Here is a 26,795-nt window from a genome sequence, read left to right on the forward strand (position 1 = left end):
ATGACTTGAGCAACAGAATACAACCATGGTGACTGTAACCCCTTCAGAAAACAACCTTGAAATGGGTTCAGCCACCGGAGCCCTTTCCTGGTGAACCCCCTGACACTGTAAATATTCTGCGGAGAACAATGATACTTACATTTGGAAAACTGAGGATGATGCTTTTAACATTTACAATCAATGAAAAGATTGTAGCCACAAGGAGCACAATGAAATATTCAATCTTGAGAGAGGGACTACCCAAGAAGGAGGAAATATCTATAATGTTAGCATGTAAATAGACATTACATATGTTGAACACAGAGTGCTGGAATAACTCAGCGAGTCAAGCAGCATCTCTGGAGAACATGGATAGGTGATGTTTCGGGTTGGGACTATTCTTCATACTGATTGTGGTAGGCATGTGTTGTAGTTGTAATTTGTAATTGTAATGTAATTGTAGTGTATTTGGGTACTTGGAACTGACTTAAAAGAACTCTCAGATACAGGAGGAAACTAACAAGCTACTTTATTGCAGGACGCCACCTTGAGTCTCCCCTAGCACATGCGTCCCCTCGCACAAGACATAACATATGCTAATTATATTACATACATCACACTCTCCATCTGCATTTCTCTAATTAAATCAAGGTTATCTCTACAACTTCTCAGCTGTTATCAGGCAGCTGAACTATCCTATCAACAACTAGAGAGCAGCCCTGAGCTACTATCTACCTCACTGGAGACCCTCGGACTATTTATAATGGGACTTTACTGGACTTTATGTATCTGTACATTGTGTAATGGCTCAATTGAAATCATGCATAGTCTTTCCACTGACTGCATAGCATACAACAAAAGCTTTTCACTATACCAAGGAACACCTGACTTTATCTTGCACTAAACATTATTCCCTTTATCATGTATCTGTACACTGTAGATCGCTCAATTGTAATCATCTAGTCTTTCTGCTGACTGGTTCGCAGGCAACAAAAGTTTTTCACTGTATCTCAATACACGTGACAATAAACTAAACAAAACTAAACTAATTTTCTCTTCTATATTTTTGATTTCTTACATTATGTATAGGAATTATCTGTTCTCTTCTTTCATCCTTTTCTTACGCATTGAAATTTTACAATAGACAAGCAGAGACTATGAAGACTGTGCATCTATTGTTTCATCAAAATGTTGATTCTCACTATCAATATATTTGCCAGTTCCTTATCCAGACAGAATGGTCGCAGCCTTTCCCTTCTGTAACTGAATTGAAGGTGGGATTTATCAAAGGTTCTCTGGAAGGCGAGATGATGGAGCAGCGGCACCAGAGCACCAGAGACTCGGTTTCGATCCTAACCTTGGGTGCTGTCTGTGTAGAGTTTGCATGTTCTCCCTGTGACTGCGTGGGTTTTCTCTGGATGCTCAGGTTTCCTCCAACATTCCAAAGACATGCAGATTTGCAGGTTCATTGGGTTGGTAAATATAAAATTGTCCCAAGTGTGTGTAAGACAGTGCTAATGTTAATGTACAGGGATCGTTGGTCGGTGCAGACTCAGTGAGCCGAACGGCCTATTTCCGCACTGTATCTCCAAAACTCTAACCAAACTAAGGCTGTGTCATTAAGATTTTCATCAGTTGCTTGGGACAGCACCTGCTCAGGATAGAGCAAAAGTAATGAATGGTGAGCATTGTCTCTTTCTCGAACAACATTTGTGATTATTCACTGATGATTCTGGTGGGCAGCACAGTGGCGCTGTGGTAGAGCTGCTGCCTCACAGCGGCAGAGACCCGTGTTCAATCCCAACTATGAGTGCTGTCGTGGGTGGACATTGTACGTTCTCCCCATAACCGCGTGGGTTTTCTCTGGGTGCTCCGGTTTCCCTCGCATTCAAATATGTGTGGGTGTGTAGGTTAATTGGCTTCTGTATATTGCTGGTGTGGAGGATGCTGCTTGAAGGATTCACAAACTTTTGACTGGCTACTTCCACAGCCACTAAGGCATCATAGCGTACATTTTGTTATATGTTAAAGTAAAGCTTGTAAATCTTTCATTACCAGGGCGGCCACAGTGGCGCAGCGGTGGAGTTTACTGTCTTGTGGCACTTGCAGCGCCAGAGACCCGGGTTCGATCCCGACTATGGGTGCTGTCTGTACGGAGTTTATGCGTTCTCCCTGTGATAGCGAGATCTTCGATTTCCTCCCACACTCCAAACACGTACATGTATGTAGGTTACTTGGCGTGGTATAAGTGTAAATTGCCCCTAGTGTGTGTAGGATAGTGTTAATGTGTGGGGATCGCTGGTCAGTGTGGACTCGGGGGCCGAAGGACCTGTTTCCGCGCTGTATCTCTAAAACTAAAACTAAAAGCCGGATTGGTTTAGAAAGATAGTGTTCTTAGTTGTATTCAGTATTCCAATGTGGCCTTACTTGTAGTCTGTAACTTGTAGTCTAGTCTCCCATTTTGTATTCCCTACTTTGTGTTAAGCTAAGGAATCTCATCTGGGGTTGCAATGGAAACACTATAATTGGTGCTATAATTGGTGTTATAATATCATCCATCTCATGACTTATCCTGGGAATCATGCTAAAATAGATATGCGGGGTCAAGTTTCGGTGTGATGTTTTGAAAATGTCAAAAAGATTAAAAGCAATCAAAAGCTTTACATGAAGAATACGGTTTTAATAAGGAAACAGGCAGCTGCAAATTTTGAGCTATTTTTGTACATGTCAGCTATTTAGAGGTCAACGAGAGGTTGTTTTATGAGTAGGCATGGTTGCTATTGGAAATTGTTTTGCGCATCTGGATTATTAATGTCTAATGATGGCCAAATGGAAAATTAATTTTGAGTAAGCCATTTGGTGTGATCATGTGACAAAGGTTCAGTTTGCATGGGTTGTAAAAAGCTTTGTTACGTGATCGATATGTTTATTGTTCTTTTCGGGGATGCCATTAATTTAGAAACAGTGCAAAAGAGATTCAACAGGATGTTATCTGGGTTTGCGGTTTGGATTATAGGGAAAGGTTGAATAGGCTGGGACTTATACCTTTGGACCATCGGAACCTGACCTTATTGAGGATAACAAGATCACGAGGGGCATGGATAAAGTTAATGCCCACAGCCTTTTTCCTAGGGTAGAGGATTCTAAAACTATAGGCACTTAAGGTGAGAGGGGAGAGGGGAGAGGGAGACATTTTTGAGGGGCCTTAGGAGCAACCTTTTCCCGCAAAGGACAGTCCATATCTGGAATGAGCCACCAGAGGACAGTTATGTGGATAGGGTGGATTCAGGGAGATGTGGGTCAAATGTGGACAAATTGGACTATCCCAGTATGACCCATATTTGACCCAGGTTTGACACATTTGACCATTGACAACGTGGGCCGAATCTCCTAAATTGTAAATAGCTGTGGTTCCAGCACTGAGCCTTGCGGTACCCCACTAATCACTGCCTGACATTCTGGAAGGGACCCGTTAATCCCTACTCTTTGTTTCCTGTCTGCCAACCAATTTTTTATCCATATCAACACTCTACCCCAATACCATGTGCCCTAATTTTGACCACTGAACACCCGTAGTAAGGATCAAATCTGTGTCTCCGGCGCCGTAAGGCGGCAACTCTACTGATGCGACACTGTGCCACACTGTTGAAACTGTAGCATGATTTCATTGGGGGATGGGAATTATGGTCTTCATACTATACCTCCTCCCTCGACTCCATCCAATGACCCCAACAGTGCTTTCAGGTGAGGTATAGAGCTAACATCTCCTCCAACCTCATCCACTGTATCCGCTGTTCTAGGCATGGACTCCTATATATCGGCGAGACCGAGCGCAGAGTGGGTGATCATTCCTCTGAACACCTACGCCTAAGCGATCTCCAGGTTGCTAAACATTTTAACTCCCCCTCCCATTCCCACCCTAACCTTTCTGTCCTGGGCATCCTCCACTCTCAGAGTGAGGCACAATGCAAATTGGAGGAACAGCACCTCATATTTTGCTTGGGCAGCTAACAACCCTGCAATATGAATATGATTTCTCCAACTTCAAGTAACCCTTGCATCCCCTCTCCCACCCTAGTTATCCGACTAGTTTCACTGTCCTCCTGATTAATGTTACTGTTTGAATGCCTCGTTGTCACCTTCCCCTCAGCCAACATTGAACCATTGTACATTTCCTTCATTATCGTTTGCTTTGATCTGTCTTTTCCACACCGTAATGCTCTTTGTACCCTTCTATATCTCTAGATTCCCTCTCCCCTGACTTTCAGTCTGAAGAAGGGTCTCGACCGAAACATCACCCATTCCTTCTGGCTGCCTGTCCCACTGAGTTACTCCAGCATTTTGTGTCTATCTTCGTGGTAAACCAGCAACTGCAGTTCCTTCCTGCACATAGAGATTTTATACCCGCATTTGTGATCTTTTAACTTCTGCTATAAAAGATGTGATGTATTCTGGCACCGTTTTGCTGTCTGCACTCACATGTGAATAATGGTAACTTGTGTGAAGTGTCAAAGATGCTTGGCAGCTGTGTAATTATGTGCCACTGTTGTCTGAAAAAGATAAATGAGCAAACATAATTCTGCGTTTCTTTATCATTAGCAACTTATAGTGAGGACTTCTGGTACAGTAGTGCATAAGGTTAAAAACAGGTTGTAAAACAAATTCTGGATGAACAGGAGCTATTAAACTTTTTCACATAAAGGGTGGTGGGTGTTTGGAACAAGCTGCCAGAGGAGGTAGTTGAGGCTGGGACTATATCAACGTTTAACAAACAGTTAGACAGGTACATGGATAGGACAAGTTTGGAGGGATATGGACCAAGCGCGGGCAGGTAGGACTAGTGTAGCTGGGACACGTTGGCCGGTGTGGGCAAGTTGGGCCGAAGGGTCTGTTTCCGCACTGTATCACTCTGTGACTCCAAATGGGGCAACAGAGTGGTGCAGCTGGTAGAGCTGCTGCCTTACAGTGCCAGAGTCCTGGGTTAGATCCTGACCCCAGGTGTTGCCCATTTAGAGTTTGCGCATTCTCCCTGTGACCATGTCAGTTTCCCCCGGGTTTTCTACCACATCCCAAAGATGTGCGGGTTTGCAGGTTAATTGGCCTCTGAAAATCACCCCTAGTTTGTAGGGAATGGGATAACTAAGAGCCAGTGTGAATGGGCAACCAATGATCAGTGTGGGCTGACGGGCATTTTGCAATGCTCTATCTTTCAGTCTATAAAATGCGTGTTTCTATCTATTAAATGTTCTAGTAGAAGGGAAAAAATTGATCACCATAAATCTTTGCACAATTTTCTGAGAGAATAGGACTAATATTCTGGTACAATAAGTAATTGGAAAATCTAAGGGGAAATGAATACAAAAACAGGTCGTTCATGTTTCCATTATATACTGTACTGGTGAGACCATATCTGGTAACTGTGCACAGAGTTGGTCTCAGCATTAAGGTAAGAATTACATTGAGTTACTGCACTAATATCTCTAACTGGGGGGAATTATGTGGAGATGTTGGAATGACAAGCTTTGTATTACTGAAGTTTAAAAGAGTGAGAGGGTGCTTGACAGAAGGATATAAGATCTTTAGAAAACTTGGCAATGTGGATGTTTCCTCTTGGACAAGGAACTTGAACTATGGGCCACTGCTTTAAAAAGAGCACTTATGACAAAGCTAGATCAATACTTTTTCTCTCAAAGCATTTTACATCTTTGGAGTCCTCTTTGTCAAAAAATAATGAATCTTTAAATATTTTAAGAAATAAGTAGATGGATTCTTTATGTTAGGTTAATATGACAAGATAGGAATGTGAAGTTAAGTGATAGGAGCAGAATTAGGACATTCAGCTCATCAAGTCTACTCCGCCATTCAATCATGGCTGATCTATCTTTCCCTCCTAACCCCACCTACCTGCCTTCTGGGGTTTCGGCCCGAAACGTTGCCTATTTCCTCCGCTCCATAGATGCTGCCGCACCCGCTGAGTTTCTCCAGCAATTTTGTCTACCTTCGATTTTCCAGCATCTGCAGTTCCTTCTTGAACATTCTCCCCATAACATCTGACACCCATACTAAACAAGAATCTATCTACCACAGCCTTAAAAATATCCATTGATTTGGCCTCCACAGCCTTCTGTGGCAAAGAATTCCACAGATTCCCCACCCTCTCACTAAAGAAATTCCTCCTCATCTCCTTCCTAAAGGGACGTCCTTTAATTCAAGTTCAAGTTCAAGTTAGTTTATTGTCATGTGTCCCTGTATAGGACAATGAAATTCTTGCTTTGCTTAAGCACACAGAAAATAGTAGGCATTTACTACAAAACAGATAAATGTGTCCATATACCATGATATAAATATATACACACATGAATAAATAAACTGATAGTGCAAATAACAGAAAGTGGTTGGTAATAATCAGAGTTTTGTCCGAGCCAGGTTTAATAGCCTGATGGCTGAGGGGAAGTAACTATTCCTGAACCTGGTTGTTGCAGTCTTCAGGCTCCTGTACCTTCTACCTGAAGGTAGCAGGGAGATGAGTGTGTGGCCCGGATGGTGTGGGTCTTTCATGATACTGCCAGCCTTTTTGAGGCAGCGACTGCGATAGATCCCCTCGATGGAAGGAAGGTCAGAGCCGATGATGGACTGGGCAGTGTTTACTACTTTTTGTAGTCTTTTCCTTTCCAGGGCGCTCAAATTGCCGAACCAAGCCACGATGCAACCGGTCAGCATGCTCTCGACTGTGCCCCTGTAGAAATTAGAGAGAGTCTTCCTTGACAATCCGACTCTCCGTAATCTTCTCAGGAAGTAGAGGCGCTGATGTGCTTTTTTGATGATTGCATTAGTGTTCTCGGACCAGGAAAGATCTTCAGAGATGTGCACGCCCAGGAATTTGAAGCTCTTGACCCTTTCAACCATCGACCCGTTGATATAAATGGGGCTGTGGGTCCCCCTCCTACTCCTTCCAAAGTCCACAATCAGTTCCTTGGTTTTGCTGGTGTTGAGGGCCAGGTTATTGCGCTGGCACCATATGGACAGTTGCTCGATCTCTCTTCTGTACTCTGACTCATCCCCATCAGTGATACGCCCCACAATAGTGGTGTCGTCAGCGAACTTGATGATGGAGTTCGCCCTGTGGTTCGCTACGCAGTCATGGGTATAGAGTGAGTACAGCAGGGGGCTGAGCACGCAGCCTTGAGGTGCTCCCGTGCTGATTGTTATTGAGGCTGACACATTTCCACCAATACGAACAGACTGTGGTCTGTGGACGAGGAAGTCGAGGATCCAGTTGCAGAGGGATGCGCAGAGACCCAGTTCTGCGAGTTTGGTAACCAGTTTGGAGGGGATGATTGTGTTAAATGCCGAGCTGTAATCAATGAATAACAGCCTGACATATGAGTTTTTGTTGTCCAAGTGGTCCAGTGCGGAGTGGAGGGCCAGCGAGATCGCATCCACCGTTGATCTGTTGTGGCGGTACGCGAACTGCAGTGGGTCCAGGTTTTTGTCGATGTAGGAGTTGATTTGCTCCATGATCAACCTCTCAAAGCACTTCATCACCACCGCCGTTAGTGCCACTGGTCGATAGTCATTGAGGCATGTCACCTTACTCTTCTTGGGCACCGGTATAATTGATGCCCTTTTAAAGCAGGTGGGGACCTCAGACCTCAGAAGTGAGAGATTGAAAATGTCCGTAAAAACTCCCGCCAGTTGGTCCGCACAGGTTTTTAGAACACGGCCGGGTATACCATCAGGACCAGGTGCTTTTCGGGGGTTCACCCCTCTGAAGGATTTCCTGACATCGGCCTCTGTGACTGAGACTGAAATGCCATCGCAGCGAATGGGGGATCGGGAAGGCACATCAGTATTCTCCCTGTCAAATCGTGCGTAAAATGCATTGAGCTCGTCAGGGAGTGATGTTACACCGGCATTCGAGCTGCCTCCTGGTTTTGCCTTGTAGGAGGTGATTCTGAGGCTATGACCTCTAGTCATAGACTCTCCTACTAGTGGAAACATCCACACTATCCAAGTCTTTCACTATTCGGTAAGTTTCAATGAGATCCCCCCTCATCGTTCTAAACCAGCGAAAAAAAGAGCCAGTGCTGAAAACTGCTCATCATATGTTAACCCACTAATTCCTGGGATCATTCTTGTAAATCTCTTCTGGACCCTCTCCAGAGCCAGCACATCCTTCCTCAGATATGGTGCCCAAAATTGCTCACAATATTCCAATTCTGGCCTGACCAGCACTTTATAGAGCCTCAGCATTACATCCCTGTTTTTGTATTCTAGCCCTCTTGAAATATATGCTAGCATTGAATTTGCCTTCCCTACTACCGATTCGACTTGCAAATTAACTTTTTGGAAATCCTGCACCAGCACCCCCAAGACCCTTTGCACCTCCTATTTATGGATTCTCTCCCCATTTAGAAAAAAGTCCACCAAAATGCATGACCCCATATTTTGCTGCACTATGTTCCATCTGACGCTTCTCTGCCCACTCGCCCAACCTGTCCAAGTCCTTCTGCAGAGTCCCGGCTTCTTCTGCGCTATCTGCCCCTCCACCTATTTTTGCATCATCTGTAATAGAGTCATAGAGAGTCATGCAGCAAGGGAACAGGCCCTTCAGCCCAACTTGTCCATGCTGGTCGCAATGCCCCATCTCACCTGCCTGCGTCCATATCCCGCTAAATCTGTCCTATCTAAATGTCTTTTAAATGTTGTTATAGTACCTGCCTCGAACTGCTCTTGTCAGCCATTATCTAATTAAATAATAGAGCAGGCTGGAGGAGTGGAGATGCCTATTCCTGCTCCTAGTTTGTATGTTTGTATATAACCATGAAGTGAGTCTTAGGGATTGATCATCTTTTCAGGGCAGCGGAAACATGAGATGAGCCGATCAGATGTTTCCATCAATCCGCACTCCAACACTACATTTCTTCTGAACATTCTACGTAGTACAGTATGGCACAGGAAAAGGCCCTTCAGTCCACCATGTCTGCACTGACCATGATGCCAATTTAAACTAAGTCCATCTGTTTGATTCCGTTTGTGATCATGTGCCTTTCTAAAAGCCTCTTAAAGGCTGATAGTATATCCGCTTCCACCACCTCCTTTGGAAGCATTAACCCAGGGGTTGGCAACCTTGTTCTGTATAGGGGCTGGGACGCATGTCTGTCAGCGGATGGCTGGCCACATCTATCAAGTGCACGCATGGGTCCCATCCCCATCCCCCCCCCCCCCCCCCCCCCCCCCCCAGATGGCAGGCATCAAATCACGTGTTCACAGAAGGTAGACAAAAATGCTGAGAAACCTCAGTGGGTGAGGCAGCCTCATGCAATCCTTGCATGTCTCACCCGCTGAGTTACTCCAGCATTTCTACCTTCGGTTTTTCCAGCATCTGCAATTCTTTCTTAAACGTGTTCACAGAAGGTGCGCGGCCGTGCCGAGCGCTTGGCCGCATTTGGGGTGGGCGCTCGGCTCCGCTCGGGGCGAGAGCTCGGCTAGCCGGATGATTACGGTGAAAAGAACACGCCTGTAGGTCGGATGATTTCGGGTTACGGGCCGCATTCGGCCTGGGGGCCGTAGGTTGCCGATCCCTGGATTAACCGATAAAATCACCTATCACACTATATATAAAAATAAACTTGCTCACCCATCTCGTTTAAACATTCCCCCTCTCATCTTGATCCTAGCCTCTTGTATTTGGCATTTCCATCTCTAGAACAGGAGTAGATCGGTCAACTCCCATGTTCATTCTCCCATTTGGTGGATTCATAGATAACTAGTATATTCTCCCATATCATAGTCATAAGAGTCATGCAGAGTGGAAACAGGCCCTTCCGCCCAACTTGCCCACACCAATCAACATGTCACGTCTACACTAGTCCCACCTGCCTGCATTTGGCCCATATCCCTCGAGACCTATCCTATCCATGTTGCTATCTAAATGTTCCTTAAACATTACAATAGTACCTGCCTCAACTACCTCCTCCGGCAGCTCGTTCCATACACCCACCACCCTTTGTGTAAAAAAGATACCCCTCAAGGATCCTATTAAATCTTTCCCCCTTCACTTTAAACCTAATCCTCTGGTTCTCGATTCCCCTACTCTTGGCAAGAGACTCTGTGTCTTGATCTGATCTATTCCTTTCATGATTGTGTACACCTCCGTGCTTGGTCTTTTTCAAATTTTCCTTCAAACCGTTCAGTAACTATAAATCAATCAATTCAAAATTTACAATAACTGTTTTCAGAAGCGAATCCTAAAATTCTACCACCCACTGATCTTGAAGTGTTCTCTACATTCTCATCTGAAAAGGTTTTGGATTGTATCCCCTAGTCTTGGAATCCCAGACTGGGGGAAATTGTCTGAAGAAGGGTCTTGTCCCGAAACGTCACCCATTCCTTCTCTCCAGATATGCTGCCTGTCCCGCTGAGTAACTTCAGCATTTTGTGTCTATATTAGATTAGATTAGATTAGATTTACTTTATTAATCCCCTTATTCAGGGGAAATTCAGATGTCCTTGCAGCACACTAATGAAAATACAACATAGCATTCAAGAAGTTCAACACCAAAACACAAAAACATCCCCCCACAATGGTTCCCACTGTGGGGGAAGGCACAAAGTCCAGTCCCCATCCTCTTGTCCACCCACAGTTGGGCCTATTGAGGCCTCCACAGTCGCCGCCACGGCGCCTGATGTTCTCGCCGGGTGATGGTGCTCCGGCGTCGGGAGAACCCTCAGCGGCTTGGGGTGCCAGGAACGGCCGCCTTCTTACCGGAGACCGCGGCTTCCAAGCCAACAGACCGCGTTTGACGGAGCTCCACACACTGGCGATCTCGGCGAGAGATCCCAGGCTCCGGGATGTAAAGTTCAGCGCCGCAGCTGGCCGCTCCACAGAACCGCGGCTCCACAATGTTTTCATCGGCGGTCCCAGCATACTGGAGTTCCAGCGCGGCGACCCAGGAAAGGCATCGCCCGCTCCGCAATAGCGCTCCAATGCTGTGCCGCCGCCAAAGCCGAGGTTCTGACCAGGTCCCCTCAGGAAACGTCGCTCCAGGACCCGCTGGTAGGCTGCGAGGACAGGTCGAAGGTGCTGCTCGGAGGAAGCCAGCCTCTCCGACCAGGTAGGAACTTGAAAAAGCAGTTTCCCCCTTCCCCCCCACCACCCCCCACACATAAAAAGATTAGACCCCCCGACTACACACTTTAACGTACTAAAAATAATAAAAAAGAAGTGAAAAAAACGGACAGCTGCAGGACAGGCAGCCGTACAGGACAGCGTACAGGACAGCGCCTCCTCAGGAAGGCAGACATTATTTCTCTCCATCCACCCTTCCAGTTCCTCTTAATGAAAATTATAACATAAGGCCATATCATAACTCAAATTATAATTCATCCTTCCAAAGTCTGTGGAATTCAATCCTAATTTGTGTGTACCTTTGGAATCCAGGAATTATTCTGCATGGTGGCACAGCTGATATAATTGCTACCGCACAATGCCAGAGACCCGGGTTTGATCTTGACCTTGGGTAATATCTGTGTGGAGTTTGCACGTTCTCTCTGTGATGGCGTGATTTTCTCTAGGTGCTCCGATTTTCCTCCCACATCTCAAAGACATGAGGGTTTGTAGGTTAAATGGCCTCTGTAAATTGCCCCTAGTGTGTATGGGGTGGATGTGAAAGGGGGATAACATAGCACTACTATGAACAGGTGAGGGTTGGCGTGGACTCGGTAGACCGAAGGGCCTGTTTTCATTCTTTCATTCAGATCTTTCATTCAATCAATTCTGATAATTGTATGTTCCATTCCCTGCAAGACCTTTCCTCTTAGGTCCTATCCCTTGAGCTTCCCAGCACCGCGTGTGATATTCAAGACATAATTCAATCAGGACCTTGTCATCGCTCCGGTGGCGCTGCGAGTCGGCTGCCTCGCCTGCAGCGGGTTTGTTGTTTCGACTTTTTTGGTTTTTTTTTAGTTTGTCCAAAAGTATGTTTTAGTGTTTCTCTGTATGTCTTGTGTGGGGGGTGATGAGGGGGGAGTAGGGGGAAACCATTTTCAGGCACCTATCTCGACGGATAGGTGCCTGAAAATTTTACTGTGAGTGATTACCACCAGGGATTATAGTGGTGATAATCAAATGCTACAATCAAAAGAGAACGGGATATGTATCTGATGGGGAAAAAAATAGCATGGGATAAGGTGGACAAAGGGATGTACAGTGCATTCAGAAAGTATTCAGACCCCTTCACTTTTTCCACATTTTGTTACGTTCCAGCCTTATTCTAAAATGGATTAAATTCTTTTTTTTTTATCATCAATCTATACACAATACCCCATAATAAAAAAGCGAAAACAGGTGTTTAGAAATTTTTGCAAAATAATTAAAATTAAATAACTAAAATATCACATTTACATAAATATTCAGACCCTTTACTCAGTACTTTGTTGAGGCACCTTTGGCAGTGATTACAGCCTCAAGTCTTCTTGGGTATGACACTACATGCTTAGCACACCTGTATTTGGGTAACTTTTCTGCAGATCCTCTCAAGCTCTGTCAGGTTGGATGGGGAGTGTCGATGCACAGCTATTTTCAAGTCCAAAGATGTTCGATCGGGTTCAAGTCCAGGCTCTGGCTGGGCCACTCAAGGACATTCACAGACGTCACAAAGCCACTCTTGCATTGTCTTGGCTACGTGCTTAGGGTCGTTGTCCCATTGGAACATGAACCTCTGCCCCAGTCTGAGGTCCTGAACGCTCTGCGGCAGGTTTTCATCAAGGATCTCTCTGTACTTTGCTCCGTTCATCTTTCCTTCGATCCTGACTAGTCTCCCAGTTCCTGCCGCTGAAAAACATCCCCACAGCATGATGCTGCTACCACCATGCTTCACAGTAGGTATGGTATTGGCCAAGTGATGAGCGGTGCCTGGTTTCCTCCAGACGTGACACTTGGCATTCAGGCTAAAGAGTTCAATCTTGGTTTCATCGGACCATAGGATCGTGTTTAGGTGCCTTTTGGCAAACTCCAAGCGGGCTGTCATGTGCCTTTTACTGCGGAGTCACTTCCTTCTGGCCAATCCACCATAAAGGCCTGATTGGTGGAGTGTCGCACATATAGTGGTCCTTCTGGAAGTTTCTCCCATCTCCACATAGGAACTCTGGAGCTCTGTCAGGTGATCATGGTCACCTCCCTGACCAAGACCCTTCTCCCCCGATTGCTCAGTTTGGCCAGGCGGGCAGCTCTATGAAGAGTCCTGGTGGTTATAAAGTTCTTCCATTTAAGAATGACGGAGGCCACTGTGCTCGTCGGGACCTGCAATGCTGCAGAAATAGTTTTATACCCTTTCCCAGATCTGTGTCTCGACACAATCTTCATGGCTTGGTTTTTGCACTGTCAACTGCGGGACCTTATCAGGGCTCTCGCTTAACTTTTTTTCCCTGTTGCCAGCCGGGCAATCTTGGCAGCTTTTTAGGTTGCCAAATGACAGTTTAGGTGGCCATTTAAGATGGCTTGCATGACGCATGCTCGGACGAAGTGCGTAGTTACCAGTCGGAATTATGCACAATGAAGCATTCACTTATTATTTCTGCTTCAAATAAAGTCACAAACTAACATATTCACTAATCAAGACATGATATATACCACAATGACATGCATCAAAATTATAATACGGTATCTCAACTCTTTTTACACATTGCAATTAATGCAATTTTATTATTTCTTTCCACTTCCAAACAAAAATGTGGTTGGATTATTCAGCGTATGATCAACCTGTGTCAATAAATCCTGGACCTTGATAACATATATGCTTAACCATGCACACTACAGATTGATGCAAGCATGTTTTCTGTGAAGGACCGAACATTATCATGACATGGCCATAGCATGGGTCGTTATTGCTATTGGTACAGAAACACTCTCGCTTCCCACATAATTTATCCACAACAAAATATACAGGTTGCAAGGAATTTTCTAAAGGCATTTTATGATAATAGCTGTTAAAACTGACTATACCCATCTGATAGCTTAAACATTACACTAACTAGCAAGAGATGGCCAAAGGACATAAATGCAGCAAATGTTCTTTTGGGAATATATTTAAAGGTGTCAAGATGCCACCATACCGGACATTCAGATTAGATGTATGTGGCAATGAAGATACCCAGTTTGTAAGCAACAATTTTAAAAAAAATTGTTGATAAACGCTTTTTCCATCATTCCCACTTCAGAATTAACGTTAAAATTTCAACTGAAATATCTCCTGACCAAATTTATGATGTATATGATCGACTGTAGAAGTAAAACCTGGATAAATGCAACGTATAGTTGTGAATGTTGCTCATTAAATAACTACAGTACTGATACTCCATATTAAGAGCATTGATTTGCCGTTAAAATAAATTCTGTAATAACGTGTCAACGGTAGCAATGACAATCGAACACTGCGGTTTTAATGTTTCACGTGTTCACAATTTAATTAATCCATCTTTATGGATTAAAACAAACAACATTGGGAATTAAAACATATTTGATTGCATTCCGTTATCAAACACAGTCAATGTTCTGAAGACTTCTCCAGCACAATAGGGTCGGGGGGGTGTGTGAATCAGTGCAGGATGGATAGGTGGTGGGGGAGGGGGGGGGGGTTGAGAAGGCAATCGGCGCGGAATGGATGGATTGAGTGCGTGTTGGTTGGAGTAGGTAAATTAGTGCGTGTTGGTTGGAGTAGGTAAAATTGAGAGGGGAGAGCGGGGGATGACAGTGGGTTGAATGGGGGGGATCTGTGCAGGATGGATGGGAAGAGCAGTGCAGGATTAAGGGGCGGAGCAGTGCAGGATGGATGGGAAGAGCGGTCAGTACAGGATGAATGGGAAGAGGGGTCAGTACAGGATGAATTGGGGGACCAATGTAGGATTGATGGGGAGTGGCAGGAGAATCAATGCGAGGTGGATAGGGAGATCAGTGCAGGATGAATAGATGGGGGGGTAGATGAGGAAGGGAGCACAGGGGATGTCAGTGAGGACTTAATAGAGGCAGGAATGGGGATCAGTGCGGGATGGCGAGGAGGGGTCTCAGGATAAAGGTGGCGTACAAGAGAGAGAGAGAGAGGAAGGGGCAGAGGAGGTGGGAAGGAAGGTCAGCGCTCCTTGGACAACACCGGCATCATCGCTCAGATCACTATAAAAATATGGAGGGGACTGGGGGACAGAATATCTTGGTGGCCGCACGCGCATGCGCACACTCACACACACACGCGAGGCTTCGGAGGCTTCTGTGAACGGTAATTTCAGCTCAATCTAGCGCTAAATGCAGCTCAACTCTGCCTGTCTCGCCTACAGCCCTGTCTCAATCCAGGCAGGGACAGGCAGAGTTGAGCAGCGCTGCTTCTCTGCGCTGGCTGTGGGCCTGGGGGCACCACTCCCGTCTGACTCCCGACGCCAGGGTTGGGGGGTGGGGGAGGCTCTCGGGTGGGGACGGGGATGTTCCAGCGGCGGTTCGGCAGCGATTGCAGCGCCGGAGACCGGGATCGAACCTGGCTGCGGTGCAGGTCTGCCGAGAATGTTTTGGCACGTCCCCCTCCTCCAATCACCGCGCTCTATCCTCAGCCCCCCCCCCCCCTCTACTCCCGCCCCTGATCGACACCTCCCTCCTCCAAGAGTTTGTTTTGAAAGCGCCTTTGGCGGAGTGGCAGCAGCGGCCGCTAACAGCAAAGACCCTATAGCGTTATCAGGCCGGGCGGGGTGCGGGAGGAGGAGGAGATGGAGCCGCCGCTGCTGCTGCGCGGGGCCCGTCATTCGCTCCGACCCTCCGTCACGCCACATTTAGCATCTTTCCCATGGTATATCTTCGGTATAAACCAAGTTACCAAGCCGGGCAAAATGACTCGGCGTTTAGGTTGCCCGGCGGCACTTTGAGTGGTCAGTGGCACCCGGGCAACCGTTAATTTCGAGCCTTGCTTATATAGACAGGTGTGTGCCTTTCCAAATCATGTACAATCAATTGAATTTACCACACGTGGACTCCAATCAAGTTGTAGAAACATCTCAAGGATAATCCATGGAAACAGGATGCACCGAAACTCAATTTTGAGTGTCATAGCAAAGGGTCTGAATACTTATGTAAATGTGATTTTTCAGTTATTTCTTTTTAATTACTTTGCAAAATTTCTAAACACCTATTTTCACTTTCTTATTATGAGATATTGTTGCAAGTTGATGATGAAAAAAAAGAATTTCATCCATTTTAGAATGCTGTAAAGTAACAAAATGTGGAAAAAGTGAAGGGGTCTGAATACTTTCTGAATGCACTGTATCTGCAGACTTAGCAGATCGAACAACCTCCTTCCATCTCATCACTATTCTGTGACTTGCACTGTCGTCCTTATATCTAAAGTGAAGCACTCCATTTTTCAAATTTTTTTTACCTGTCCTTGAAATTTTAATGACCGATACTCATTGATTCGAGCCTCTGCTCCTGGCTTTCATTTATTAGTATTTAATCCTTACTTATACAGTGCTACCTATCATAGGTCATCAGCATTGTGACTCCCTGTTGAATCATCCAATTGATTAATGTGCAGTTTATCATTGAGGCCCAACACAGATCCCTGTGGATCATTACTGGCCACATCCTGCCAAATGGAATACCTTCCCATTTCACCTATTTTCTGTCTCTTGACTCTCAGCCTGTTTCTAAACAGGTCAATAATTCCCCTTGAATTCTAATTTAATTCTTATATCAAGAATTTTATTGTCGTCTGCTGAACAAATAACGTTCTCCTGCCCACTATTATAGGCACATTTATACAACATTTTATAGGTTCATCAGTCTTGACCTGCCTTTTCCAAATTCATGGTCTTTCGCTCTGATCGGTTTTCAACATCTTCAATTACTCTATTCCTAATTACGTGGGGGAGAGAAATTCGCCTTTAGTTGTTCACAAAAATAAATTGAGACTCTTAATGGTTGGTTGTGTCACATCTCATCTGTAAGTTCACTGAAAGTTATTGTTCAATAGCATATAAATGCAGGTCTTTGACTAATATAGGGTTCTAGGCAAAGAGTACTCTGATTTCTTGCAATCTGTTATGATCTTTAGAAGGACACAGAAATTATTTTGGAGAATTGTGAGCAGTTTTGAGCCCCACATCTGCGGAAGGTCATGCTGGCATTGGAGCGGGTTCAGAGGAGTTTACAAGAATGATCCCATGAATGATTGGGTTAACATATGATGAGCTCTTGACGGCACTGGACCTGTAATCGCTTGAGTTTATAGACAATAGACAATAGGTGCAGGTATAGGCCATTCAGCCCGTCGAGCCAGCACCGCCATTCACTGTGATCATGGCTTATCATCAACAAACAGTGCCTTCTCCCCATATCCCTTGACTCCACTATCTTTGAGGGCTCTACCTAACTCCCTCTTGAAAGCATCCAGAGAATTGGTATCTACTGCCTTCCGAGGCAGAGAATTCCACAGATTCACAACTCTCTGGGTGGAAAGGTTTTTCCTCATCTCTGTTCTAAATGGCCGATCCTTTATTCTTAAGCTGTGGCCCATGGTTCTGGGCTCCCCCAACATCGGGAACATGTTTCCTGCCTCTAGCGTGTCCAAACCCTTAATAATCTTATATGTTTCAACAAGATTCCCTCTCATCCTTCTAAAATCCAGTGTACATAAGCCCAGCCGCTCCATTCTTTCACCATATGACAGTCCCGCCATCCCGGGAATTAACCTCATGAACTTACGTTGCACTGCCACAATAGCAAGAATGTCCTTCCTCAAATTTGGAGACCAAAACTGCGCACAATACTCCAAGTGTGGTATCACTAGGGCCCTGTACAACTGCAGAAGGACCTCTTTGCTCCTATACTCAATTCCTCTTGTTATGAAGGCCAACATGTCATTAGCTTTCTTCACTGCCTGCTGTACCTGCATACATACTTTCAGTGGCTGATGAACAAGGACCCCCAGATCTCATTGTCCTTCCCCTTTTCCTAACTTGACATCATTCAGATAACAATCTGCCTTCCTGTTCTTTCCAGCAAAGTGGATAACCTCACATTTATCCACATTGAACTACATCTGCCATGCATCTTCCAACTCACTCAACCTGTCCAAGTCACCCTGCATCCTCATAGCATCCTCCTCACAGTTTTCACTGCCACCCAGCTTTAGAAGGATGAGGGGAAAACCTCATTGAAATATACCGAATATTGAAAAGTTGCATAGAGTGGATGTGGAGAGGATGTGGCCATGAGTGGGAGAGTCTAGGACCAGAGGCCACAGCCTCAGAATAAAAGGATGTTCCTTTAGAAAAGAGATGAGGAGGAATTTCTTTAGTCACAGGGTGGGGAATCTGAGGAATTTATTGCCTCAGAACGCTGTGGAGGCTGTCAATGGATATTTTTAAGGCGGAGATTGATAGATTTCTGATTAGTACAGGTGTCAGGAATTATGGGGAGAAGGCAGGAGAATGGTTTGAGAGGGCAAGATAGATCAGCCATGACTGAATCACGGAGTAGACCTGATGGGCCAAATGGCCTAATTCTGCTCCTATAACATGACCTTTTGAACATGAAAATAACTCATGCAGGTGATTGGTTATGTTACACAAAATTACACCGAATAGAGTGGTAAAAAAAGGTGTGAGGTATTCTTGCCTTCATTGAGGCATTGAACATAAGAACCAGGAAGTCATGTGGCCGCATTATAGGACTTTGGTTAGGCTGCATTTGGAGTATTGTGAACAGTTTTGGTCAGTTGTGAACGTGAACTTGTAAACTGAACTACACTAAACTTAGTGTGTAGGAAGGAACTGTAGATGCTGGTTTAAACCAAAGATAGACACAAAAAGCTGGAGTAACTCAGCGGGACAGGCAGCATCTCTGGAGAGATGGAATGGATGAGGTTTTGGGTCGAGACCCTTCTTCAGACTTAACTCAACTTAGATTGTTTTCTCCAGAGCGTCAGGGGCTGAGGGGAGACCTGATAGAAATATATAACAGTTTGAGAGTCATAGGTACACTAGAGAGTTAGAACCTTTTTTCCCCACGGTAGAAATGTCAAAGACTAGCGGGCATAGCTTTAAAGTGCGAGAAGCAAAGTCTAAAGGGGCAGGTTTTTTTACACAGAGGGTGGTGAGTGCCTAGAAATTGCTGCCAGGGGTGGTGGTGGAGGCAAGTACAGAGTCGCATTTAAGAGGCTTTTGGAGAGGCATGTTGATGTGCAGGGAATGGAGGGACATGGCTCATGTATACGCAGAGATTAGTTTAACTTGGCATTATGTTTTGCATGGACATTGTGGGCCAAAGGGAAAAATATAAATGTGCCTGCTTTGGGCGGGAGATATATTTGCGTTTATCTGTGACATGTTTTTTAGATGACTATTGTTGGAGGCCAGAGTGAGGTGGGGAAGAGGCTGATAGTGGGGGTGTTGTCTATCCCTTGCATAGTGGATGACCTTGTATCAAGTGGAACATAGGAATCACAGAAGGACACAAAGTGCTGGAGTAACTCAGTAGGTCAGGCAGCAACCCTGGAGAACATGGATAGGTAATGTTTTAGCTCTCAACCCAAAACATCACCCATTGCTACACATGTTCTTCAGAGTTGCTCTTCAGCACGTGTTGTTCAGCACTTTGTGTCCCTTTGTGTATTAACCAGCATCTGTAATTCCTTGCTTCTACATAGTAATCACAGGATTAGTGATGAAGATGATGTCAAATATGTCCCTGAACATCACCTATCCATGTTTTCCAGAGATACTGCCTGACCTGCTGAGTTACTCCTGCACTTTGTGTCCATTTGCGTATTAACCAGCATCTGCAGTTCCTTGTTTCTACATAGAAATCACAGGACTTGTTTCCTCTGGAGCGTCAGGGACTGAGGGGAGACCTGATAGAAGTATATAGCATTTTGGGAGGCATAGATAGGGTAGAGAGTTAGAACCAATATTTGAAATGATAAATATTTCTTTACTTCCAGATAGCATTTTCCAAACCAGTCAAAAGTACACAACGCCTTGAAATAACATTCGTCAAATAGAAAACAAAAGCTGTCTTTGAACATATCCTGTTTTAGTATATCTCTACGAGGAAGATATTTGCTTTCTAAGACGTGCCTTTGCAAACTCATTCACCTCATAGTGCACAAAGGTTGTGGTTCAAAGTAAGGTCAGTCATCAACTAATTTCAGAGGTGAATTTTTGAAATCTGCACTCAAACCTTGCAGATTTTCAGCGAGAATTTAGTCATTCATTGTCCCGTCTGGGTTTTAAATAATCAAAGAGAGATTCTAGCCCTTCTTCGACAAGATCTGGCAGTGGTTTGACAAGTGGGTTGAATTTGACATGGAGGCCTGTGTCCAGTGAGTGGCAGGCTATCCTTTCTAACTCCATCAACATGGGAAGATTTGTGGGCAGGTTTTCAATCTTGTTGTAGTTCACATTGAGAAGCTTCAGGGGCTGCATCAAACAGATGGATTTAGGCAGGAATCGAAGCTTGTTTCTCTCAGCGATAAAAATCCTCATGCTCTCCAGCTGGCCCACACTTTCAGAGATGCTTTCGATCCTGTTGCAGCCTATGTGTAAGAAAGTCAACCTTCTCATCCCGTAGATGCACACGGGCAATTGGACAAACTGGTTGTTGCTTAAGTTGAGCTTTTCCAGTTTCTTCAGCTCATCCAGGTTCTCCGGGAGAGATGATATTGCATTGTGGGAGAGGCTGAGCACCTTCAACTTCCTGCAGTGACCCATTTCCATTGGGACTTCCTGCAGACAGTTCCAATCGGCAAATAAAACATTCAGCTTCCTCAGCAGCCCAATCTCCTTCGGCAGAGCAGTCAACTGATTCCCCAGTAAATTCAGGATGACTAAATTCTGGAGTTTCTCGATGCCAGGGCTAATGTTCAGAAGGAAGTTATGTGACATGTTTAGTTTTTCGATTTCAGTTACCTTCCAAATAATATTTGGTGTTTCTGTCATTTCCATCATCGCTAACCCCAGGGAGTTTTGGCCATAAACATTCCTCAGTTGGTTCCTCATTTCAGCAATCAAAATTGCCTCCTGTTCGTCCGAAGTTATTATCACTTTCCTTTTTATTGATTTCCTTAACTCTTCCTTAGAAGTCTTCTTCGACACACAAACACCCATCTTTTCCAAGGTTCGTATTCTAATTCTGCTGACGTTGCGTATTGGCGACCTATAAAATTAAAGATGTCAATGTTCAAGTTAAATATATCTGTCTGAAAAAAAACCAAGGCCTATAGGACTATTTAAGCGGCCAAATTAAATGGCCTCGATAAATTGCCCCCAGACTGTAGGATGCAAAAGTGGGATAATATTGATATTCCCTTTATTCTGTATCGGTGCAATGTGGGCGGCTTGATTGCAATCATGTATAGCCTTTCCGCTGACCACAGCACGCAACAAAAAAGCTTCCCCCAGGTACCTCGGTACACGTGACAATAAACTAAACTAGACTAAACGAGCATGATACCAGCTGCAATCATCTTTGGATTTAGGTTGGATTAGAGATGAGATTTGTAAAGTAATTTCAGTCTTGCACAGGGAGCAATAGGAAAGGAGGAAGGTGGACAATAGTCCTACAGTTCTGACAAGATAACTGCCCCTCAACTGTGTAAAGCTGCAATGCAAGGAATCAGCAGCTTCAAGGTTGCCTTGGGGTGTTGGTAAGTTTTATACTCATAGCAATCAATGTTATGATTTGTATTTAATGAATGTGCAAACTGCTTGAATCCAGGCCCAATAGTTGTTTAGTTATACAGCATGGAAACAGGCCCTTAAGGCCACCAAGACCGCATTGACTAACGATCACCCGTACACTAGTTCTATGTTATTCCAATTTCACATCCTACACACTAGGGGCAATTTACAGTAGCCAATTAACCTACTGACCTGGAGTCTTTGGAATGTGGAAGGAAACCCAAGCACCTGGAGAGAACCCACGCAGTCACAGGGAAAATGTACAGACAACACCTGTGGGCAAGATCAAACCCAGGTCTCTGGCACTGTGAGGCAGTAACTCAATTGTTATGCCACTGTGCATGAAGTCAATATCAGGAACTTAATTACCAGCCTCCAAACCTCCAAGCCTACTCACCGATCTGCCATGACGGGGTAACAGGAAAGTGGAATAGATATGTAAGGAAATTAACTTTATTAAAGTACTCCATGTGCTAATTCTTTGTATTATTATTGATTAATTGATTGAAAGATCAGCATGGAAATAGGTCCATGCTAGCCATTGATCACCCATTCACATTAGCTCTCTGTTATCCCACTTTTGCAACCTACACACTGGGGACAATTTACAGAGGCCAAGGTTTTAAGCTACAAACACCGCTCATCTTTGTGATGTGGGACACAACCAGAGTACCCGCAGGAAATCCACACGGTCACTGGGAGAACATGCAAACTCCACACAGACAGCACCTGAGGTTAGGACCGTCAGGATCAAACCCAGGTCTCTGGCGCTGTGAGGCATCAGTTCCACCAGTTGCACCACTCTGCCACTGTGCTAATGTCTATTCCATGTTGTTAACTGCTGGAAATGATTTGGCTCCCTGAAACCAGCATCAGCCTTCATTTTAGAGTTCATGATCTTGGAATGAAATAAACCTCAGGTCAGGCACAATATCATTTTTGAAAGTAAATAGCGGAGCCATAACCTCAACCAAATAGGAATACTGTCAGCAGGCAAGGTTTTCACAATGTAACAAGGAACTATATTATTTTCTTTAATATGATCATCAATTAAATTATTTTTCAGCTGATGGTGCTGCTCACAATAAGTCAAAGAATCCATTGTTAAATAACAACAGTGTTGTTTGAACTCTGTTGGGTATAACATCAGGCTCAGGCAAAGTAATAAGATGAACTTTGATTGTCTTAAATGTTGCTGCAGTATAATGTACCTATTCTTTCTAGGCAGCTACAGCCAGATTTTTCCCCCCGCAATTTCCTTCCCAAATCAACGACCCAAAGCCCTGGCTGACTTACATTTTTATATAAATACATTGCTGGGTGGCCACATTTCTAACTTGCGAGCTGTTTAGGTTCTAAACAGTTCCAAACCATGTCCCGACGTGAGGAGGGCTATACTTGCACGGGTGCTGGCACAACATTCAAATCTCAGATAGACACAAAATGCTGGTGTAACTCAGCGGGACAGGCAGCATCTCTGGAGAGGAATGGGTGAAGTCTCGACCCGAAACATCACCCATTCCTTCTCTCCAGAGATGTTGCTTGTCCCGCTGAGTTACACCAGCATTTTGTGTCTATCTTCGATTTAAACCAGCAACTGCAGTTCTTTCCTACACATATAAAATCTCAGATCTCTGCATTAAATAATTTTCTGTGTTCCTCCTGTCTGGATGTTTGCCGATCGACTTGACACTCTTGTGGGATCATGAAACTTCTATTATCATTTAGTTTACGTGTACCAAGGTGAAGTGAAAAGCTTTTTTGTTGCGTGCAAACCCATCAGCGAAAATAATATACATGATCACCATCAAGTTGTCCAAGTTGCACAGATATAGGATAAAGGGAATAACATTTAGTACAAGGTAAAGTCCAGTAAATCCGATTAAAGATAGTCTGAAGGTTTCCAATATGGTAGGTCGAGACCGCTCTCTAGTTGGTGAGAGGACGATAACTGCTGGGAAGAAACTGTCCCTGAATCAAGAGGCATGTGTTTTCAAACTCTGTACCACTTGCCAGACAGGAAAGGGGAGAAGGGGGAGTGAGACTGGTCTTTGATTATGCTGGTGACCTTGCCGAAGCAACGTGCCGTGTAGATGGAAGGAGTCAATGGAAGGAGGTTGGTTTGTGTGATGGTCTGGGCTGCATCCACGACTCTCTGCAATTCCTGCAGTCTTGGATGGAGCTGTTCCCAAACCATGCCATGATGCATCCCGATAAAATGCTTTCTACGGGCAACTGTGGAAGCATTGCTACATTGCTATGAGTTTGCTCAGTTGCGTAGGAACTCTAACACCCTCGAGCCGGCGTCTTCTTCCAGCTACAAGTATCCTCAGACAAACAGCACCTTCTTCCCGGCATGGATCTCGTGGCCCAGTACCAGCATCTACAGTTCCTGTGTCCCCTTGTCCCACTGTGGGAGCTCTCTCCCTCTCCCCCATATACACTGTCTCCTCTGTGAGAGTCAATGTGTATTGCTGGGTTACTGCTCATGTGGTGAGTGCCTCAAAACCAACCATTCTCTGATTGCAGCGCAATAAAATGTCAGGAGATGTATGATGATGTTAGTTAGGGTCATGCTGAGTACACATATCTAGTTTTAGCATTTGTTTCTGGGTGTGTGTAAACCACACAAACTCCTTTCCAAACTGAATTTTAACCAATGCAATAAGTTGAGTGAGTGGATTGAGTATGACTGTAAAGTGCAGACATGTTTTATCTCATCAGAAACTGGGTGTTATAGCCGACACAGTGGTGCAGTGGTCGGGTTTCTGACTTACACCGCCAGGGACCTGTGTTCAATCCTGACTATGGGTGCTGTTTGTATGAAATTTGTACGTTCTACCCATGACCCGCATGGGTTTTCTCTGAGATCTCCGGTTTCCTCCCACGCTCCAAGGACGTACATGTTTGTAGGCCAATTGGCTTGGTATAATTGCAAATTGTCCCTAGTGTGTGTAGGATGGTGTCAGTGTGCATGAGTCGCTGGTCGGCAGCCTCATACCTCAACCCCATTCTCCTGCCTTCTGCCCATAACCCCTGACACCCTTACTAAACCCTTACTAAACTTATATAACCTTACGAAGCCCAGGAGCGTATGCTTTATTATTCAACCAGATTGATGACCCTTTCAAAAAAATTTGATTAGCGCAGCCCAGAAATGCAGCTAATAGATCTGCTCCCTCAAAACACCAGAGACGCAGGTTCAATCCTGCCCCTCGGTACTGTCTGTGTGGAGTTTGTATGTTCTTCCAGTGACCGTGTGGGTTTCCTCCAGGTGCTCCGGTATCCTTCCATATCCCAAAGGCATGCTGGTTTGTACTGTAGGTTAATTTGCCTCTGTAGATTGGCCCAAGTGGATATGGAGTGGGATAACATAGAGCTAGTGTGAATGAGTGATCGATAGAGTGGACAGGGTGGGCCGAATGGTCTGTTTCCATGATGTGTCTCTGAACTAAACTGGTGTGGGTGGCAGTTCTTCAATGAATCAAATGTCCAGTACGTTATCTCACTCATGGAATGGATGGGAAGCATACTCGTGGAGTGTATCAATCCCGTGTCAAATGCAACCTCCCCTCCACAGTGATAGGGTTATCGTGGGTGAGACACAAGCCTCGGTCGCCCAGGTTAAAAGGTGTGGAACAAAAACAAGTTAATTAAAACTCCCAGCTGTGAGCATGAGCATCACCTGTGATTTACAGCAGAACATAGATTCATGGTGAGAAAGATTTGCTGAATACAATCCAATTGCAACAAGTTGCAGATTGAACACACGCAATAATGGACCTACTTATCTCAGTTATAGCGGACTGAGACTCCTGTTTCCACAACCCTCCCCTCACTTCCGCCAGTCATGCCAGGGCTCTGTGGCTCTCCGGCCGGATCTAAAGCCCCCAACGCAGCGTTTCTTCCCTCCCGGCATTCAGTTAAGCTTTGCCCCCTCACTTGGTTATAGTCGACAATCGGCAATAATGTACACTATCCCACCCCACCCCTACCATGGTCCATTGTTACGAGGGTTTACCGTATATCAATTTCTGTAAAATCAAGTCAAGAGTGTTTTATTGTCATATGTCCCAGATAGAACAACATTCTTACTTGCAGCAGCACAGCAGAATATGTAAACATAGTACATATGTAAACCAGTGTTCAGGACATAATCCTCATCAAACCAGCAATGCAAAATAACAGTCTCAGAAGTTTATGTAATGAATAGAACCTCTCTGTAACCTTAAAAGAATTTCTGTAAGCACCACCTTGTCATATTTTAGTAAATCTTAACCAACATGACAGCATTCTAATGTATGCAGAGGCAATTTAAAATGTTTGATGCATTAACAGCCGCCTACAGCCCAGCTACAAGATGTGATGGAGATTTGTTTACCATAACATTGAAGAAATTACCGATTAACAATATTTATGCCACTCAAAACTGTATTTAAGTCAACAAGGAAAAAATATGAACTACAATGTCATTTTCTGAATACAATGCGGGTACTTACAGCGAATGAAGTCAAGTCTACTTGCTAAAGTCTGCACACCCCAAAGAGTGCATCGTTTTTGTAATTGCTGACGAGGACAGTTAAAGTGACACCAAATCTCAGAGTACAGCTGCTTCTGTCACTTGCTTTATAGCAAGGCATCATCTCATAAGCAAATAGATCACTCATATTACACAGCAGCTTTTTTGACATTTGTCGTCACTTTGTTTTACTTTCTGAATTAAAGAAACAGCACTTGCAATACATTTGAAGCAGCTGAGCTCTAAATCTCCCTTATTTTCTTACATGATTAGTCAATTTGCACAAAGTTTATTTTGTGTTGCACTTGGCAGAAATCTTGAGTAAAGAATGGATCGTTAGGAGGGTCACAGTGGTGTAGCAGTGGAGCTGCTGCCTTACAGCACCATAGACCCAGGTTCGATCCTGACTACAGGTGTTGTCTGTACGGATTTTGTACGTTCTCCCACACTCCGGTTTCCTCCCACACGCCAAAGACGTACAGGTTTGTAGGTGAATTGGCTTCGGTAAAATTTTAAGTTGTCCCTAATGTGTGGTATAGTGCCTGAAGTCCCGCAAACCCTTCTGGTCTTCCATTAAATC

General features: G+C 44.7%; 1 protein-coding gene across 1 annotated transcript; it reads right to left on the minus strand.

Moving 5' to 3' along the window:
* Positions 1-19,927: 19,927 nt before the first annotated feature.
* Positions 19,928-26,247, minus strand: lrrc30 (leucine rich repeat containing 30). Its single transcript, XM_033019869.1, has 2 exons — positions 26,196-26,247; positions 19,928-21,172 (listed from the first exon to the last, which is right to left on the minus strand). Exon 2 carries the CDS (start codon positions 21,121-21,123, stop codon positions 20,224-20,226), a length of 900 nt encoding a protein of 299 aa, XP_032875760.1. The 5' UTR covers positions 21,124-21,172; positions 26,196-26,247; the 3' UTR covers positions 19,928-20,223.
* Between the last annotated feature and the right edge of the window lie 548 nt (positions 26,248-26,795).

Source organism: Amblyraja radiata, chromosome 4 (assembly GCF_010909765.2).
Source record: "Amblyraja radiata isolate CabotCenter1 chromosome 4, sAmbRad1.1.pri, whole genome shotgun sequence".
NCBI lineage: Eukaryota > Metazoa > Chordata > Chondrichthyes > Rajiformes > Rajidae > Amblyraja > Amblyraja radiata.